We start from the raw sequence: 18,311 nt of genomic DNA, 5'->3' as shown, positions 1-18,311 counted from the left end.
GATCTTGCTATATTGCCCAGACAGGTCTCAAATTCCTGAGCTCAAGCGATCCTCCCGTCTTGGCCTCCTAAAGTGCTGGGATTACAGGCATGAGTCACCATACTCAGCTGAATGTTTTTCCTAGTCACACATACACAAAATTTAATAGTGAAACTTTGAAAAAATTAATCAATAAAGTACCTGCTATACAATGATGTCTGTCAAGAAGAAGGTCTATTTGTAGTCATTGGTTAGAATCTTGTCTCCCAAACTGAATTGAATTACACACAGCAAACAAAGTAAGAGTTCACACTAAATGTTTAGAGGGTCTGAGGAGACAATGAGAGTGGCCATCCAAGATGACAATTTGTTTCATTGTTGTTTCATCTTAGGTTACATTCTTTGAACATAGAAATGCTTTGTATATTAAACATAAATGACTATTTTTCCTTTCCACAAAGAAAATTATGCCTGCTCCTTTTTAAACACTTGACCCTCTACAAAAGAGAAAAATCCTTTGTTTTTCCATATTTGATAGAGATACAGATATATTAGGAATACTTTAGGCTGGGAGTGGTGGCTCATGCCTGTAATCCCAGCACTTTGGGAGGCCGAGGTGGGAGGATCACTTGAGCCCAGCAGTTTGAGACCAGCCTGGACAACACAGTAAGACCCCTTCTGTTAAAAAAATAAAAATAAAAAATCAGCTGGGCATGGTGGCATATGCCTGTAGTCCCAGCTACTCAGGAGGCTGAGGCAGGAAGATCGCTTGAGTCTGAGAGTTCAAGGCTGCATCATGCCACTGCACTCCAGCCTGGGTGACAGTGAAACCCTGTCACTCAAAAAAGAAAAAAAAAACCTCAATTTCCTCAATCCATTAGAAAAAATGTAAACAGCATAAATGCAATAATAAATGGCAAGTGACATTGAGCCTCATTAGCTAGACAATATGGAGTGGAGGGTGCTGGGCAGAGAACTCATGTTCCATCAAAATGGCAGCAGCTGTTCACAGTCTTTCAATGTCATCTGCCAAAAAAGAATGTGAGCCACATTAAAAAAAAAAAAAAAAAAAAGAAAGAAAGAAAGAAGTGAAACAAGCTGGTCACGAAAAGACAGGTACTGTGTGGTTTCACTTATATGAGGCATCAAGAGTAGCCAAACTCATAGAAACAGAAAGTAGATGGGCAGGCCAGGTGCAGTGGCTCACACTTGTAATCCCAGCACTTTGGGAGGCTGAGGTGGGCAGATCACTTGAGGCCAGGAGTTCAAGACTAGCCTGGCCAACATGACAAAACCCCATCTCTACTACAAATACAAAAATTAGCTGGGTGTAGTGGTGCATGTGCCTGTAATCCCAGCTACTCGTGAGGCTGAGGCACAAGAATCTCTTGAGCCTGGGAGGCAGAGGTAGCAGTAAGCCATGATCACGTCACTGCACTCAAAAAAAAAAAGGCAGTTGCCAGGATCTGGGTAGGAAAAAGAAAATGGGAAGGTGTTTAATGAATACAGAGTTTCCATTTTGTAAGGTGAGGTGAAAAGGTTCTAGAAACTAGTTACCCAACAATGTGACTATATTTACACATTACTGAATTATACATTTAAAATGGTTAAGATGGGAAATGTTATTTGTATTTTATCACAATTAAAAATTTTCCATTTCAAAACATTTTTAATGGCAAAATTTTAATAATCTATTTTAACCCAATATTATCATTTCAACATGTAATCAACATTAAAAACTATTAATGAAATATTTTACATTTTTTTCATATTAAGCCTTCAAACTCCCATGTATATTTTACCCTCCTTGCATATCTCAATTTGTGCTTGTCACATTTTATGTGCTCAACAGCCACATGCAGCTACTGGCTACCATACTGAAACAGCACAGCTCTAGTTGATAGTTGCTACATGGGAATGTGAGCCATTGTGGCCAGAAATCTGTATTTTACTGTATTTTATTATTATTACAATGTTAAATGTAAGCAACTAATTGATTTCTTTTTAAATTATGTAAAGAGTATTCTGTATGGTGGGATGATTTATAGGGAATTGTAAGTGTTCCACTTGAAGAATTTTGACAAATACATATATATATATATATATATCTCCCTGTAACCAACACCCAAATTCCCAAATTAAGATACAGAATTTTCCTTCATGTTCCTTTCCAGTAATCCCCTCCCTTTGTTCCACCGAGCAACCTCTGTACTAATTTCTATACTTGCAGATTATCTTTGCCATTATGGAACTTCATAAATTGAATCATACAGTATTTGTTCTTGTGACAAGCTTTCTTTACGACCTTTTTGTCTGTGATAATCACCCAATGTATTGTACACATAGTTCATTCTTTTTCATTGCTATGGAGCAATCCACTTTTAAGAATATATTGAGCCAGGAGCAGTAGCTCACACCTGTGATCCCAGCACTTTGGGAGGCCGAGGTAGGTAGATTTCTTGAGCTCAGAAGTTCAAGACCAGTGTGGGCAACATGGCAAAACCCCATCTCTACAAAAAATACAAAAATTAGCCAGGTGTGGTGGTGCACACCTATAGTCCCAGCTACTCAGGAGGCTGAGGTGGGAGGATGGCTTGAGCTTGGAAGGTGGAGGTTACAGTGAACTGAAACGGCACCATTACACTCCAGTCTAGGTGACAGAGCAAGACCCTAAAAGAATATATTGAAAATTTTAATCCATTATCCTGTGATAAACATTTGGGTTGTTTCCAGTGTGGGCCCATTGTAAATAAAGCTGCTGTGAAATTCTTATAAATGTTTTTTGATGGACATGAATTTATTTATCTTGGGTGTATACCTAAGAACCAAATCCAGTCTGCTGCCTATTTCTGTACATCCCGCAAGCACAATGTTTGAATATTTGCAAAAAAAAAAAAAAAAGAAAAAAGAAAAATATTTCATGATGTGAAAATTATATTAAATTCAAATGTCAGGCCAGGCATAGTGGCTCACACCTGTAATCCCAGCACTTTGGGAGACCAAGATGGGTGGATCATTTGAGGTCAGGAGTTTGAGACTAGCCTGACCAACATGGTGAAACCCCATCTCTACTAAAATACAAAAATTAGCCAGGCGTGGTGGCACAGGCCTGTAGTCCCAGCTACTCAGGAGGCTGAAGCAGGAGAATAGCTTGAACACAGAAGGTGGAGGTGGCAGTGAGCTGAGATCGTGCCTCTGCAGCACTCCAGCCTGGGTGACAAAAGTGAGACTCTGTCTCAAAAATAAAAAATAAAAAAAATTAAAAATTCAAATTTCAGTGTTCATAAATAAAGTTTTATTAGCACACAGCCATGATCCTCTGATTACATGCTGTCCATGGCTACTTTCATACTACAACAGAGTTGAGTAGTTGTGACCAAAATCATACTGCCCACAAAGTCTATCTGACCCTTTAAAGTGGGCGAAGGATATGAACAGACACTTCTCAAAAGAAGACATTTACGCAGTCAAAAAACACATGAAAAAATGCTCACTATCACTGGCCATCAGAGAAATCAAATCAAAACCACAGTGAGATACCATCTCACACCAGCTAGAATGGCGATCATTAAAAAGTCAGGAAACAACAGGTGCTGGAGAGGATGTGGAGAAACAGGAACACTTTTACACTGTTGGTGGGACTGTAAACTAGTTCAATCATTGTGGAAGTCAGTGTGGCGATTCCTCAGGGATCTAGAACTAGAAATACCATTTGACCCAGCCATCCCATTACTGGGTATACACCCAAAGGATTATAAATCATGCTGCTATAAAGACACATGCACACGTATGTTTATTGCGGCACTATTCACGATAGCAAAGACTTGGAACCAACCCAAATGTCCCACAATGATAGACTGGATTAAGAAAATGTGGCACATATACACCATGGAATACTATGCAGCCATAAAAAATGATGAGTTCATGTCCTTTGTAGGGACATGGATGAAGCTGGAAACCATCATTCTCCACAAACTATTGCAAGGACAAAAAACCAAACACCGCATGTTCTCACTCATAGGTGGGAATTGAACAATGAGAACACATGGACACAGGAAGGGGAACATCACACACCGGGGACTGTTGTGGGGTGGGGGAAGGAGGGAGGGATAGTGTTAGGAGAAATACCTAATGTTAAATGACGAGTTAATGGGTGCAGCACACCAACATGGCACATGTATACATATGTAACAAACCTGCACGTTGTGCACATGTACCCTAAAACTTAAAGTATAATAATAATAAAATAAAATTTAAAAAAGAAGAAAAAAAAGAAAAAGGTTGTTGACCCTTGTCTTACAGAATTCGATGGTTGAAGTGAAAAGTGGTCCTACTAAATCAATAAGGTTGCATTTAACAGAAAATATTTTACACTGTTTGAAGCCTTTTATTTAAATCATTTAATTAAAAATTCAGTTTCTCAGTCACACTAGCCACACTGCCACACTTCAAGTGCTCAATAGCCACACATGGCAAGTGGCTACCATATTAAATAACATAGTTGTAGATGCTTTTCTACAATGTTTGATAAGGGATTCCCTGATTTTGTGCTTACAACAAGTCTATAAGGCAGGTGTTATTGGTATACCTTTTCCTCCAGTGAGTCATTTGAAACAGAGAAATTAAGAAACTTGACGGAGGCCACACAAATAAAAGGTAATGAAGGAAAGATTCATAATGAGGTAGCCTATTGCTAGGACCTACATTCCCAGCCACAAGGCTATACTACCATCCTGAACATTAAAATTCTTTCTAGTCCAGATTTGAACATTTAGCATGAAATTGTGGCATTTCAGAAAATAATCTAGAGAAAACCTGCTCAAATGTCTGCATTTTGCAGGTGAGGAAATAAGCCCAGGAAAGAGAGAGCAAGACTTGCCTTAGTCACGCAGCAATACAGTGGCAGAGCTAAGACCGTAACAAAAATTCTTGACTCCTGACTCCTGGCTCCCTTCTCTCCCACTACTTTTTGTTACCTATTCACTTATACCAGCTACTTATACGTTAACAAAGAATTATGACAATAATGTTCTATAATTCCAAAGTGAAACCATCCCTACACATTTTCCTGAAGTTACTTTGGGGGAAAACAAAAAACAACAAAAAAAAAATCAGGCCAGTCTTATCAACCCAGGCCTGAGTAATCAAAGCTATCTAGTCTCCTATTGTCCTCCTATCTGCCCATTGATCTGAAATACCTCTTGTCAATTAGGAAATGGGTAGGTAATCGCTAGATGGCGGGGTGGAGGTTACAGTGGGAAGGGTGATCTTGTAAATGTTTGGCAGAGGAGGATGGTGGATAAGTTAAATTTCCTGGCCATACCACGAGTAGAACCCCAGGAGTGAGTTAGGAGGTCCACAATCCACTGGGCTCTGCTGCTAGCAAGCAGCATCCCTTTTATTTTACCTCTTTGGCCTTCAATTTCCCCACTATGCATCTTCCAACTTACCTCCTCTATATCCATCCCATACACTGCATTTCTCTGGAAGAAGGGCTCTTCACTGGGCTCCATGAACCAGCTCTAGGGGTCCAGAAACCCCTGACATTGAAGGCAACATTTTTTACATAATGTCAATGTGTATTTTCCTGCTAAGATCCAGAGCTTTTACTAGATTGTCAAAGAATCCCACAACAAAGATTTTTACAAATAAGGTGAAAATCCACAGCTCAAAAGGTTGGGGAGAACCTTTGGGGAGGAGCAACAATAGAGCTAATGACAGCGGTATGGGGTAGAGGGACAGACCCCTAGAAAACACAAATGTCCAGCCGTACAGTCAGTGAACCTGCATAGGCGAACTTTGTCCAAAGCAGCTCTGTGTCCCTGTAGCAGGGCTGGGAGAGGGGGTAAAGGAAATTGACAAAGGAACACTGAGGAAAAAAAAGGAAAGGGGGATTGGGTTGGACGTCAGTCAGAAAGGATGAGTTGACCTTAGCTTAATGAGACATCCCAACATAGTATTTAGTGTTCAAAATACAGAGACACTGTGTGGACACACATACCACACACACACACACACACACACACACACACAGCCAGCTACAACCTTACCTCCTGGGCTTCTTTCTTTACCCTTGGGCTTCCTATCCTGTCTTTTCTATGAATTACCAAACTGGTTGTCACACTCAAAAGATTTCTCTCCTAGCCCTAAGAGATAGGGAGGGTTTGTCAAATAGGCAAAGCACAGGGAACCCCACCCTCAATTCAACCAGAGAATAACTGCTTTTATTTTTCCTTGAATAAAATAATTCTTCTTTGAAAACAAAAGCCACAGAAATAGGACTCAATGCTGCAAAATCCTTCTACCTTTCTTGTATGATTAAAAAAACAAAAAAACAAAAAAAAAAACTAACTAGAGCACAGGAAGCAAGGCAGCAGGATTAGAGTTCCTAAGTCTTGATCCTCATTTTACAGAAGGCTTTCTCAGTCTCAACATTACTGGCATTTTAGATTAGATAAGTTTGTTGTTGTTGGAAGAGGGGGTCCTGTCCTCTGCAGTGTAGGGTGTTGAGCAGCATCCCTGGCCTCTACCGGCTAGATGCCAGGCAGTCCCCTTCTGCAGCTGGGACAACCAAAAATGTCTCCTCACCTTGCCAAAAGTCCCTAAAGGGACGAAATCACCTAGGTGGAGAACAACTGTTTTGCAGATAAGGGAGGAGTCAAAGGGAATTCAATGATTTGCCTCAGTATCTTCTTGGCAGTAGAATCGTGACCACAAGAGTGGCTCACAAATTTGGGGATTTCACAAAATAGGAAAAATCTCTCCCCCAACAACAACAAAAAAAGAAATGAAGAAAGCCAACATAAAGTTGTCAATGTTTTATCTCGTCAAGAATTTTACCCCAAACTATTACCCATTAGCAATTTCACAAAGGACACTTAACAAGAGGAACCAAAAAAAACCCAATCTTAGATTTGAATACATTTAGCTTTATAAATAACTCATTATTTTCTCCTAATTCTAAACTGTGCCAGACTGCAACCAGACCATAAACCAGTTTGGGGAACACAGCCCCAAAGACTACATGAATCATGTCATTGCACCATCAGAGTTCACAGGCTCCCAAAGGGACTAGTGAAAAGAAATCACGGGGTCTGTCACCTTGACTAGGAAAAAAAAAAAAATTACAACTTCATTTTCCCTACTATAACTGAAATTTAGCATTTCTTTCCATTATGAATGTAGGCAACAAGCCACTGTATTATCACTAGCAATACCAGTAACTTTGTCACCTATCAGATTAGGGTTTTGTTTGTTGTTGTTGTTGTTGTTGTTGTTGTTGTTGTTGTTTTGAGACGGCATCTCGCTCTGTCGCCCAGGCTAGAGTGCAATGGCGTGATCTTGGCTCACTGCAACCTCCGCCTCCCGGGTTCAAGTGATTCTCCTGCCTCAGCCTCCTGAGTAGCTGGGACTACAGGTGTGTGTCACCACGCCCAGCTAATTTTTTTCTATTTTAGTAGAGACGGGGTTTCACCATGTTGGCCAGGATGGTCTCAATCTCTTGACCTCGTGATCCACCCTCCTCGGCCTCCCAAAGTGCTGGGATTACAGGCATGAGCCACCATGCCGGGCCGACATCTTGAAGTACTGTTTATGCATATTACTAATTTGAAAAAGTAGTGGTTATTTCAAACACTGTTAGATGCTTTATTTAATGCATTAATAAAGAAGCATATATGTTTTGGGGGTTGTGGTTTTTTTTTTTTTTTTGAGATATAGTCTCACTCTGTTGCCCAGGCTGGAGTGCAGTGGCACAATCTTGACTCACTGCAACCTCCACCTCCTGGGTTTAAGCTAGTCTCCTGCCTCAGCCTCCTGAGTAGCAGGGATTACAGGCATGTGCCACTACGCCCAGCTAATTTTTGTATTTTTAGTAGAGACAAGGTTTCACCATGCTGGCCAGGCTGGTCTCGAACTTAGTAGAGACAAGGTTTCACCACATTTGCCGGGCTGGTCCCGAACTCCTGGCCTCAAGTGATCCGTCCACCTCAGCCTCCCAAAGTGCTGGGATTACAGGCATGAGAAACTGTGCCAGGCCTAGAAGCATGTATGTTGTTATATAACAATTTAACTATTTTAGTGATTATTTCAGTATAATTGGTTTCCATTATAATCTTATGTCTTTGTTGCATTTAAAACATAATTCTGAGAAAAGGCCCACAGGCTTCAGACTGCCAAAGGGGCTCCTGGCACAAAAATGATGAGAAACCCTACTCTAGGTTCTGCCTAACCTTCCCTCAGTCCTCACACGTGCTCAACTTCAGACCCTGGAAAGAAAGGTAACAGCAGGCCCCAGGGCAAATGTTCACCACATGATTTCCTCATCAGAAATTCTCTACCAGTCCTTAATTTTCACCTTCTTTCCTTCTGCCCTAGCTGTTTTGCCATCTGTTTAACCCCAACTCAGACTAGGGTGGGGCTAGAGAGATACCTAGTGCCAACATTTAAGGAGGCACGCGCACTCTCAGGGTGGTGTAAATGTAGAGTCGGCACTTGCCCTGAGAGTAAGTGCCCCCTTAAATCATGTGCCGTGTGTCGTACAGCACCCTAGTTCAGATGCAGCTACTGTAACTACACACACACACACACACACACACACACACACACACAGTTTAAGCAAAGCTCTTAAAAATGCTTGATGCAGCTTTTATTCTTAAACATGTCTCCATACAAAAATCACCTGGAGAGCTGTTAAAAATTCTGATGCTCAGACCGGACTGCAGATACATGAAATTAGAATTTCTGGAGATGGACCCAGGCATCTGTATTTTTTTATTTTATATTTAAAGCTCTCCAGGTGGTTCTCAAGTGCCGACAAGGTTGAGAATCAGTGCCTAAGAAAGATGATATGCAGACTGAGATGACTTCTGTAAAAACTCCTCTGGAGTTCCAGGAGAATCTGAATTCCAATCGTTTTAGATTAAAGAGTGGCAGATGATTAAGACACCCTCCTCATGCGTAGACATGCATCTCTTCATTCATTCATTCAACCAATACACACTGAGTGCCTATAATGCCCCACAACGCAAGGGGTGTCAGATCCTCTTCCCTCCCCCTTACACAAACTGGACAAGTGAGGAAGACAGACAAAAAAAGTAGTGAAACCTGTAAGGAATATTTGCAAACTCTGCTAAGTGCTATCAGGAAACAGATGCTGGGAAAGAACAAAGTGGGGAGGAGATTGCCCTGCAGAAGCATTACCCAGCAGGCCCACCCAAGGATCACCTCACTTCCTAGGGATATGGACTTCTGCTCTGAGTTACTGTTTACTCTTGGTTGGGCATTTGATAATCCTGAAAGGGCAGATATTAACTTGGAAAAAACTGTTAGCTAACAAGTAATTCTTGTCTGACGGCAATGCAAATACCTTCATCTTAGAAAAAAGTACAATAGCCAGGCTGCACTTGTATTACCCCGTAGGGCGTTAATTAGCTTTATACCTAATTTAGCAATTCTATTCCAGCATCCTTTCTTTCTATGACTATAAATAAATCTGACTCTCTATACTTTCTTGAGCCAGTTTTACCATATGCTGGTTCCTTCATGAATTAATGAATCTGACAGAACTACTTTAGGTAGGATAGCAGGGACAGACTCTGAATCCTGAAGGTTGGGAAGGAGCCAGCCAGGGGAAGCAGAAAGGAAAAACAGATCCCTAGGAACCCAAGACCGCAAGATAAAATGGACATATGGCCTGCAGCAGGAAAGAAGTCACCCAGAAATGGCTAGAAGGCCACTGAGACTGGGGAACAGGTAGTGAGCAAGGGTTTAAGATTCGAGATGAGGATGGAAAAGTAGGCAAGAACTAGATTGTGTAGGGTGTTACAGATCAGTGTAGGGACTTTGAATGTTCTACAAAGTACAACAAGCAAACTACTGGAGGGTTTAAAGGATGAGGATGGAATAATCTGCTGTGTATTTTGAAAAGATCACACTTTCAAAAGTAGGAAAAGAGGCTGGGTATGGTGGCTCATTCCTATAATCCCAGCACTTTGGGAGGCTGACACAGGAGAGTCACTTGAGCTCAGCAGTTTGAGACCAGCCTGGGAAACATAACAAGACCCCCATATCTACAAAAAGACATATATACTAGCCAGGCATGGTGATGTACGCCTGTAGTCTCAGCTACGCAGGAGGATCATTTGAGCCTGGGAAGCAGAGGCTGTAACAAGCTGTGATCACACCACTGCACTCCAGCCTGGGTGACAGAGTGAGGCCCTGTCTCAAAAAAAAAAGTTGGGAGGCTGAGGCAGGCCAATCACTTGAGCTCAGTAGTTCAAGATCAGCCTGGGCAACATGGCAAAACCCCATCTCTACAAAAAATACAAAAATTAGTAGGATTAGTAGGGAGTGGTGGCACATGCCTGTAGTCCCAGCTACTCGGGGCGCTGAGGTTGGAGGATCCCTTGCACCCAGGAGGTCAAGGCTGCAGTGAGCTGTGATCGTGCCACTGCACTCCAGCCTGGGTGACAGAGCGAGTCTATGTCAAAAAACAAACAAACAAAAAACCAGTGAGAAAAGAGAGATCACAGTAGAGAAGAGAGGAGGGGCTAGGATGCCAATCCATTGTGGTGTCCAGGTAAGTAGATGAAGGTTGTCTGGTCTAGTAGGGACAAAGAGATAGAGGCAACAGGGAGTGAGATTGGAGCCACATTGCTAGGACTTTTGATGGATTCTATTAAGGAGTGAGGGAAAAGGAGGAATCCAGGATGGCTGCTGAGTTTCTGGCTTGTGCAGCTGAGGATGGTGGTGGCATTTACCGAAATGGGAAGGACTAGGGATTAGAGGGTCACGCACATACACACAGGTGCATGTTATTCATGACATAAGGGTATCCATCCACAACTCCCTGGGTATGACGCCCTGGGTGTGACAGGGCTAGCACAGCCTTTCAGATTAGGTTCTCACAGAGTGATCCCTTTGGCCTTCAAGATTTGTGTCATCAAGCATTAAGCTAATAGATTTCAAGCAACAAGCTGGAAAATTCTTAAGTGGCAGCTCAAAGTTTGGCCCAATCTTGCCCTAATTCTTATTCAACATATGCTAACTGCAAATAATTTTATTTAATCAATCTTTAAATGGATTAGTAGGGAATGGTGAAGTAAGATAATTCAGAATTAACTCTGGACATATATAAACTCTCAGAGGTAAAAGGCAGCAACTGGGTTTATAAAATAAAACTGAGAAAGCCTTATATTTGTGATAAACTGTTAATCCTTTACACAAGTGATAACTTCAACAATCCTGCTCCCTGCCCTCAGGAAATTAAACTGTCAATCTGGGCACAAATCAGGTAAAAGACTTAGGTCTAACTTAAAATAAGTAACAAAAGTGTCAAAAGTTTATTCTGTATACAATAAAGCAGCTCTAACTTTTCCAGAAGATAAAATTGGAAGATACTATAATAAAGCTTAATGATCATTTACAATGGAATAAAAACTATCAGTGCCTACCACAAATCCAAATTCAGTGTGATGCAACTTTCAACTAATCAAAGCAAATGGCTGCTGTGTCTTGCAGCAATGAATACTAAGCCTGCCTGTCAAATGACACTCCATCAAGAAACCTAGAACAAAATTTTGTCATACCAAGAGATGCCTTTCAAGTCCAATATTTTTCCCATTCAGAAAATATTCTATAACAGATTACTGTCAGCATCTTACTAAATAGAAAAAATTGAGACAAGGCTATTTTGCATAGAAATTAAGAGCACGGGGACTGGAAGTAGATCCTGGCTCCAAATTCTACTAACCTTATGTTCTTAGGTAAGTTACTCAACCTCCCTAAAGTTCAAATTTCCATACTTGTAAGATACGAACAACGGCAGCACCATAGTAGAGACCTGCAGTGTGCAGCCATAACCATAGTAGAGACTTGCAGTGTGCAGCCATAGTAGAGACTCGCAGTTGTCCTCTCCTTGCAGGCACAGGAGAGAATTGTGTTCTCCCACCTGCTCTGCACTGAAGCGGATTAATGTGACAAGTTCTGGCCAATGCAGTGTGGGCAGCAATAACTTCAGTCATGTCTGGGCCAAAGCATTTAACCGCTAGGGTGAGATACTCTTTCCCTGGTGTGGCGATTATGGGAACAGGTGTTGTGTTGGAGGTGCCACAAGATAAAGCAGCCAGGATCACGTGGTCACCACATAGAGGGCAGCTGCCCTGGAGGGTCACCCTGACCCACTGCAAAGTGGAAAACGAACCTCTGTCTGGTTGAGGCACTGAGATTGTGACATTTGTTATCGCAGCTTATCCTAAGCAATGCAAACTGACACAAGTACCTAATTTAGTAGGGTGTCATGAGGATTAAATGAAAGTGTCTGGCACAAGCTAGCCCCCTGATAAAGATTAGCATGATGACTGCCACCTCTTGACGGTTAGTGTGAAGGGCTTGGTCTTCCATAGCCAGCCATCTATGGCAATCTTCTTGGCCATTTGGATTGTCCTACGAGGTTTCCATGGGCTCACCATAAATCCTGAATCCACTTGTATGTCTATGAGAGACTTCACAGGACAGGCATGAGCAGTTAAGAGGTTTTTAGTCTCAGAATGAGAAAAAGAAAAAAAGTTCCTACGTACCTGTATGGACATATGAAAGTAATCTGTATCAAACTGAATTATCAGAGGACCTTGGCACACCCCTTGAATAATCACCTTTTTCATACAGATTTTTAAAACCAATCCTGAGGCAGCAGAAATACTGCTAATAGTTGGGGGTTTTGCTTTTTGTTTAAATTGTAGAAAGTGCTCAAGCATACAGTGGGTTGAGGGCAGGGATGGCAAGATGAGAAAATATTAAATCAGAACCTTAAGAAGATAAATTCATTCTGCCAAAATTTTGGTAGCACCCAAGTACTTACTAGCATCAGAACAGTGCTTTGGAAACTAAGAATTAAAGGCTGAGCACTGGCAGGGATGGGAAAGAGAAAAGGCATAGTTCCACTCAAACTCCCTTGTTACTCCTCTAACAGAGCCTTCAATAACATTATAGATACCTCAAGTGGAAAATTAAACTTAATGTGATTATTTGCCACAGGCTCTAGAATTCCTGGCCCAATCTCTTCCTGCTAAAGAATAAAATCTATTTTAACTGCAAATCAGTTAAAATGAACTAATCTCAGGTTACTCTCAGAATTTTCCCCATTTAAAAAAGAAAGAAACTAAGCTACCTACCTGCCAAGTTTTCTTATTCTATTTTGCAGAAGAGTTGGAGGAAGCAAGGAGAAATTCCACAAAAGTTTAAACCCATTAAAAATGGTTCTCATAAATGAGTGACTCGCCATGGACAATAAAACATACAAATGTGAGATACTCACCACATTTAATACTCTCTATCCGCACCGGGAGGCCAGATTGTGCTGCAGCAATTAATTTCAGCGCAATGTAAAACTGTGTTGGACCAAAATAACCAACCCGCTTTGCACCACACAGTTCTGTGATCTGAGAACAGACAAGAAAAACAATGCTGAACACCCAATTTCACAACAGGAAAATGAGACAAGGTACATGATGAAATCTCAAGGATTTCACCTACTGGCTAACCAAAAAAGTCCCTTGAGAACCTCTGTGTGCCCACTGGTCAATTTCCTCTTCCTTCAGTTTACAGGGAGGTTTTTAATTCAGATTACTAAATTCTACCTATTCATGATGTTTCAGAAGTGAGCCACTGATTATTCCTCCTCTTCCAAAGAGAAAAATAAAGGTGACAAAGGATAGCTGTTGCTCTAGTTACAAAGGAGAGTGACTTTTTCAGGGAGTGGATTCTAATGTTCAAAGTCTAGAAAGTCACTGGGGTGAAAAGAGAACAGATTAGTCATTACCACTACTCATGGATTATTCTAGTTTATCTAAATTAAAAGTGAATTAATTATTTTTATAAAGTCCTCAGGCAAAACAATTTCCTAATCTTGGAAATTACATCTTGGGTGCTCAGTTCAGAGGAACAAAAAAGTTGTATATACACATTTTTCAAGACATTGCAATCATTGTCAGTTTCCATCCCATCACCTGGAACAACAACATCCTCCTCCCCACCTAGATTGAACTCAAATGTTACTTTTCTGTAGCTCCTTTCCCTGTCCCGATACAGTATGTTTTCCCAGTGTATTCTCAGAGTACTCTATCCAAGTATCTATTAATGTCCATCACATGATACACTGTCTTAGACTTGCTTCAAAATAAAAGGGGGAAGGGAGGAGGTGGGGCACATGGGTGAAACAAGCATAACCAAGAGTTAGTAATTGTTGAAGTTTGGTAGTGGGTTCATGAGGGTTCAATATCCTATTCTTTGTACTTTTGAAAATCTCCATATTCAAGTTTTTTATGACTATTTCCAAATGTATCACATTATAATTAATTATCTGTTTATCTCTGCCTCCCATTAAAATGTCTTCTCTTCAATGGCAGGGGGCAACTTCCATTCATCTCCTAGCATAAGGATAGGCACCCAAGATACAGTCAACAAATTCTCAATTAAGTGAATGAAACCTACCCTCAAAAATAAAATGTCTCTGAATTTTATAATGTAGCCCTTATTGTGAATATATACATTACACATCTTAAGATACAGACTATCCCACACAAGGAAAAAAACACACCAACATTAGTGTAGTTCCAACATTGAGATAGTTGTCTTGCAAAATAACTCCTAATATTAAGAAATTGTAGGCCGGGCACAATGGCTCATGCCTATAACCTCAGCACTTTGGGAGGCCTCAAGGAAGATCGCTTGAGGCCAAGAGTTCAAGACTATCCTGGGCAACATAGCAAGACCCTGTCTCTATTTTAAAAATAGGAAAAAAAAAGACATTGTAATCCTTGGTATGTGAAAAAATAACAACTATATTTTCAGTGAGTGTTAATCTACTATCAAGTTAACTTTCAGTTGCTCCTTTACCATAACTACCACATCGAACTGGAAAGCTCTTTACTACAGGTAACTGAAATTGCTGGTAAAACATTTATGGTACTTGAAGACTAATACCTTAATCTGACATTAGTAAACGGCCTTATTTACCTTGAAATCTGTCCCTTGGTCCCATATCACCACTAGAATCATTGCTTTGGAGCCAAAGTAGAATATATACACATAAGTGAGTTAAGCCCATAGGTTACTTTTCTTGCTCTTTGTACACCAAACCTCCAAGAGACATACCAAGAACGTTCTGAAATAGTCAAGCCTCAAGGAAGAGAAAAGAATTATAAGCCTTTGGAACTTACACACGGATTTCTGAATCAAAAAAAAAAAAGGTTAGTTCTGAAAGGTTTTTTTTCATTCATCAAGGTTCAAAGTTTTCTAAGTTTAAAATCTCCATGGAAAAGCTGTAAGTTGTGGGTCGAAATGTTTAATGGTATCTAAAGAAAATAAGGTGAAAAAAAAAGTTTATCCCAGATACTCAATTAGTGGAGATATTTGATATAACTGATCCTTCAAACAATCCAAATCACTGGGCTTTCCTCAAAATAAAGGGGAAAAAAATGAAAAGATTCCACTCCTCTTCTTTAGTCTAAACTCCAAACCTGTAACACTCCCAGCTGGATCCAACTCCCAGCTGGATCCATCTTAGGTTACACATTGTGCAAATTCCTAATACAGAATAAGAACCTATGGAGTAGTGTTTTCTCAGGTGGAAGGCAAGAGATGAAAAAAAGAAATATATTAAACCAACTTCCTTACAGCTTACGGATGTACACTAAATGGCTGGGATGCTGGATACAAATCAGAAAAATTCACCGACCATTTGGGAGAAATCTGAACAAAGTTCTGGAAGAAGGTTGAAGGCCACTAACATAGCTTCCCTCCTACCTAATTCTATAAGATTAGGCGACTGTGCTGAGTAACCATGTTCCAGTTTGCCTGAAATAATACTTTCTTTCCTGGCTGAAATGTAATACATTTTCAGAACTGTTCAAAGGTTTAAATAAGCTTCTCTCAAGTATTATTAAAGGTTTCCTTAGAACGATTTGAAAATGTAAAAACTCCTAGTAGGAGGGGCTGGAAGAATTCTCCAAGAGCACCCCATTTTCTACTCTCCCTCTGCTGCAGCTAGCAAAATCCAGATTCTTTGCTCTCGCCTCCACTGTTTCAAGTCCTGTCTCCAGACTCACACACCTTCACACACCAGCTTCTACATTCCCTCCGTGACCTCTTATCAAAACCACATCACCCTCCAACTTCAAAGGGCTTCCGGGACTCTTCATACCCTTCCTGTGAAACCAAGCATGGCTTCTGAGGCCCTCCTGTCTGGCCCAAACTACCTTTCCAACATCGTCATGTCTCTCTCCTCCCCACCCTACAGCTAATTAAGACTTTAGTCACACCAGATGCCCATTTCTTTGCCTGCCAGGCTCATTCTTCAAGTCACCTCAAGACCAACCTTATCTTTGAAGCTGCAGTCAATTCCACATGGCATGTTCTCTGCATTCCCATAACACTTTTTACTAGCTTTCTATCACATCCCTAGCCTTGCAACACAGCACAATTGGTATTTTGATAATTATCTCCACTGTAGCCCATCTCCTTTCCCTATGCCCTTAGTGCCCAGCAGAAGGCAAGGGTATATTCTTATTATTTGTATCCCCCGGGACTCATACTTTACTATGCCTGCTATATGCTCAGTAGCTCAATAAATAAATGTTGAATTAGTCTTCACAGCCTGTTGCATCAGAATCTTTCTTCTTCCCCTCCATTTGTATTACTTTTACAAGTAGCCGCTAAATTGGCTTTAGTCATCTCACACCATATAGCCATAAGAGTTCCTGCAGGAATATAAGAGAATATTAATTTCTCTGTTCCCTTCCTGCTCAGCTAAGAGGGTACCGGTTAGGATCAAGGCATAAGGAAAGGCATCCGCCATTCTTTATCCTGGCCCTAGCCCTCATAGCCCAGGAGAATACCTCAGTGATGCCCCAGCCAGTCAGAACTCCAGAGATGCACCTCCTACTCAGCACAGCCCCAGGGGGTGTCAATCCTCCCCAAGTGGGCAAACTCAGCAACAGAAATACAGAAGAGAATCTGAAGTACATGCTTACAAATTGTACCTCAGCCTCTCAGGGAACAGCTGAACACGCAGGTCAACCTCTATGCTGGGTTTTCCTTTCCCATTCATTTATACTGTAACATTCAAGAGAGACTTTCAGTCAAGAGGGACATGGGTGAGCTACTCAAGAAAACATGAACCCCCATATCTGATTACCCAACATTAGGCATTATAGTATATGCCTAAGCCAAATGACACTGCTAAAGAGAGGGCAGACAGGCAGTGCTGAGGTGTGATTTCAGAGAATCCTACTAAAACCTTAAAGTACTTGTTAGTTTAACAAGTTTTGATTGGGCACCTCCCTATCAAAAGCAATGTGCTGAGTGCTATGCTAAGAACTGAGCAGCAATGCACAGAATCACCTATTCTACATACACACAAACTCACACACATTCTCTCTCTCCCTCCCTCCTTCCCTCCCATTTTGCCAAACCATCTGAAAAGTGGGTTACAGACACACCTCATGACACACCGCCCCTAAGTACTTTACTATTCACCTTCTAAAAACAGGGATATTTTCGTACACCACCGCACTATCATCACCACACCCAAGGAAATCAACTTTAACACAATATTATCATACAACATGATATGGTTTGGCTGTGTCCCCACCCAAATCTCAACTTGAATTGTATCTCCCAGAATTCCCATGTGTGTGGGAGGGACTTGAACAATTAGGGGGAGGTAATTGAATCATGGGGATCGGTCTTTCCCATGCTATTCTTGTGATGGTGAACAAGTCTCATGAGATCTGGTGGGTTTATCAGGCGTTTCTGCCTTTGCTTCTTCCTCATTTTTCTCTTGCCACCACCATGTAAGAAGTGCCTTTTGCCTCCTGCCATGATTCTGAGGCTTCCCCAGGCATGTGGAACTGTAAGTCCAATTAAACCTCTTTTTCTTCCCAGTCTCGGATATGCCTTTATCAGCAGCGTGAAAATGGACTAACATACAACATATGGTCCACATTCACATTCCCTCGATTATCCAGAAAATGCCTACAGAGCTGAATTTTCTTTTCCTCATCCAGGATTTAGTCAATGTTCATGCACCGCATTTTTATCTCATTTTCCCTTAGTCTCCCCCTAATCTAGAACAATCCCCCTTGGTTCTTAATGACACTGAATCATTTAAGAATCCAGGCCAGTTGTCCTCAGAACATCCCATGTTTTGGATTTGTCTGTTTTATTGTGATTACATTAAAGTCAAAAGTTTCTGGCAAGAACACCACACAAGTGATACTGAGATATAGTGAGAGGTACACAGCAGTGAGGGGCACACAATGTCAGAACATCCC

The 18,311-nt window shown here is 41.1% G+C and overlaps 1 protein-coding gene across 6 annotated transcripts in view; it reads right to left on the bottom strand.

Annotated features, from left to right (window-relative positions):
- Positions 1–18,311, bottom strand: part of REPS2 (RALBP1 associated Eps domain containing 2) — a 202,445-nt gene that overhangs the window by 131,951 nt on the left and 52,183 nt on the right. For all 6 annotated transcript variants that reach the window (XM_055375470.2, XM_055375469.2, XM_055375471.2 and 3 more), the window contains exon 2: positions 13,295–13,418. In XM_055375470.2, the coding sequence (XP_055231445.1) occupies positions 13,295–13,418 (124 nt within the window). The remainder of the gene's footprint in view (positions 1–13,294; positions 13,419–18,311) is intronic.

Source organism: Gorilla gorilla, chromosome X (genome assembly GCF_029281585.2).
Source record: "Gorilla gorilla gorilla isolate KB3781 chromosome X, NHGRI_mGorGor1-v2.1_pri, whole genome shotgun sequence".
Taxonomy (NCBI): domain Eukaryota; kingdom Metazoa; phylum Chordata; class Mammalia; order Primates; family Hominidae; genus Gorilla; species Gorilla gorilla.
This window is presented reverse-complemented; position numbering and strand designations above follow the sequence as displayed.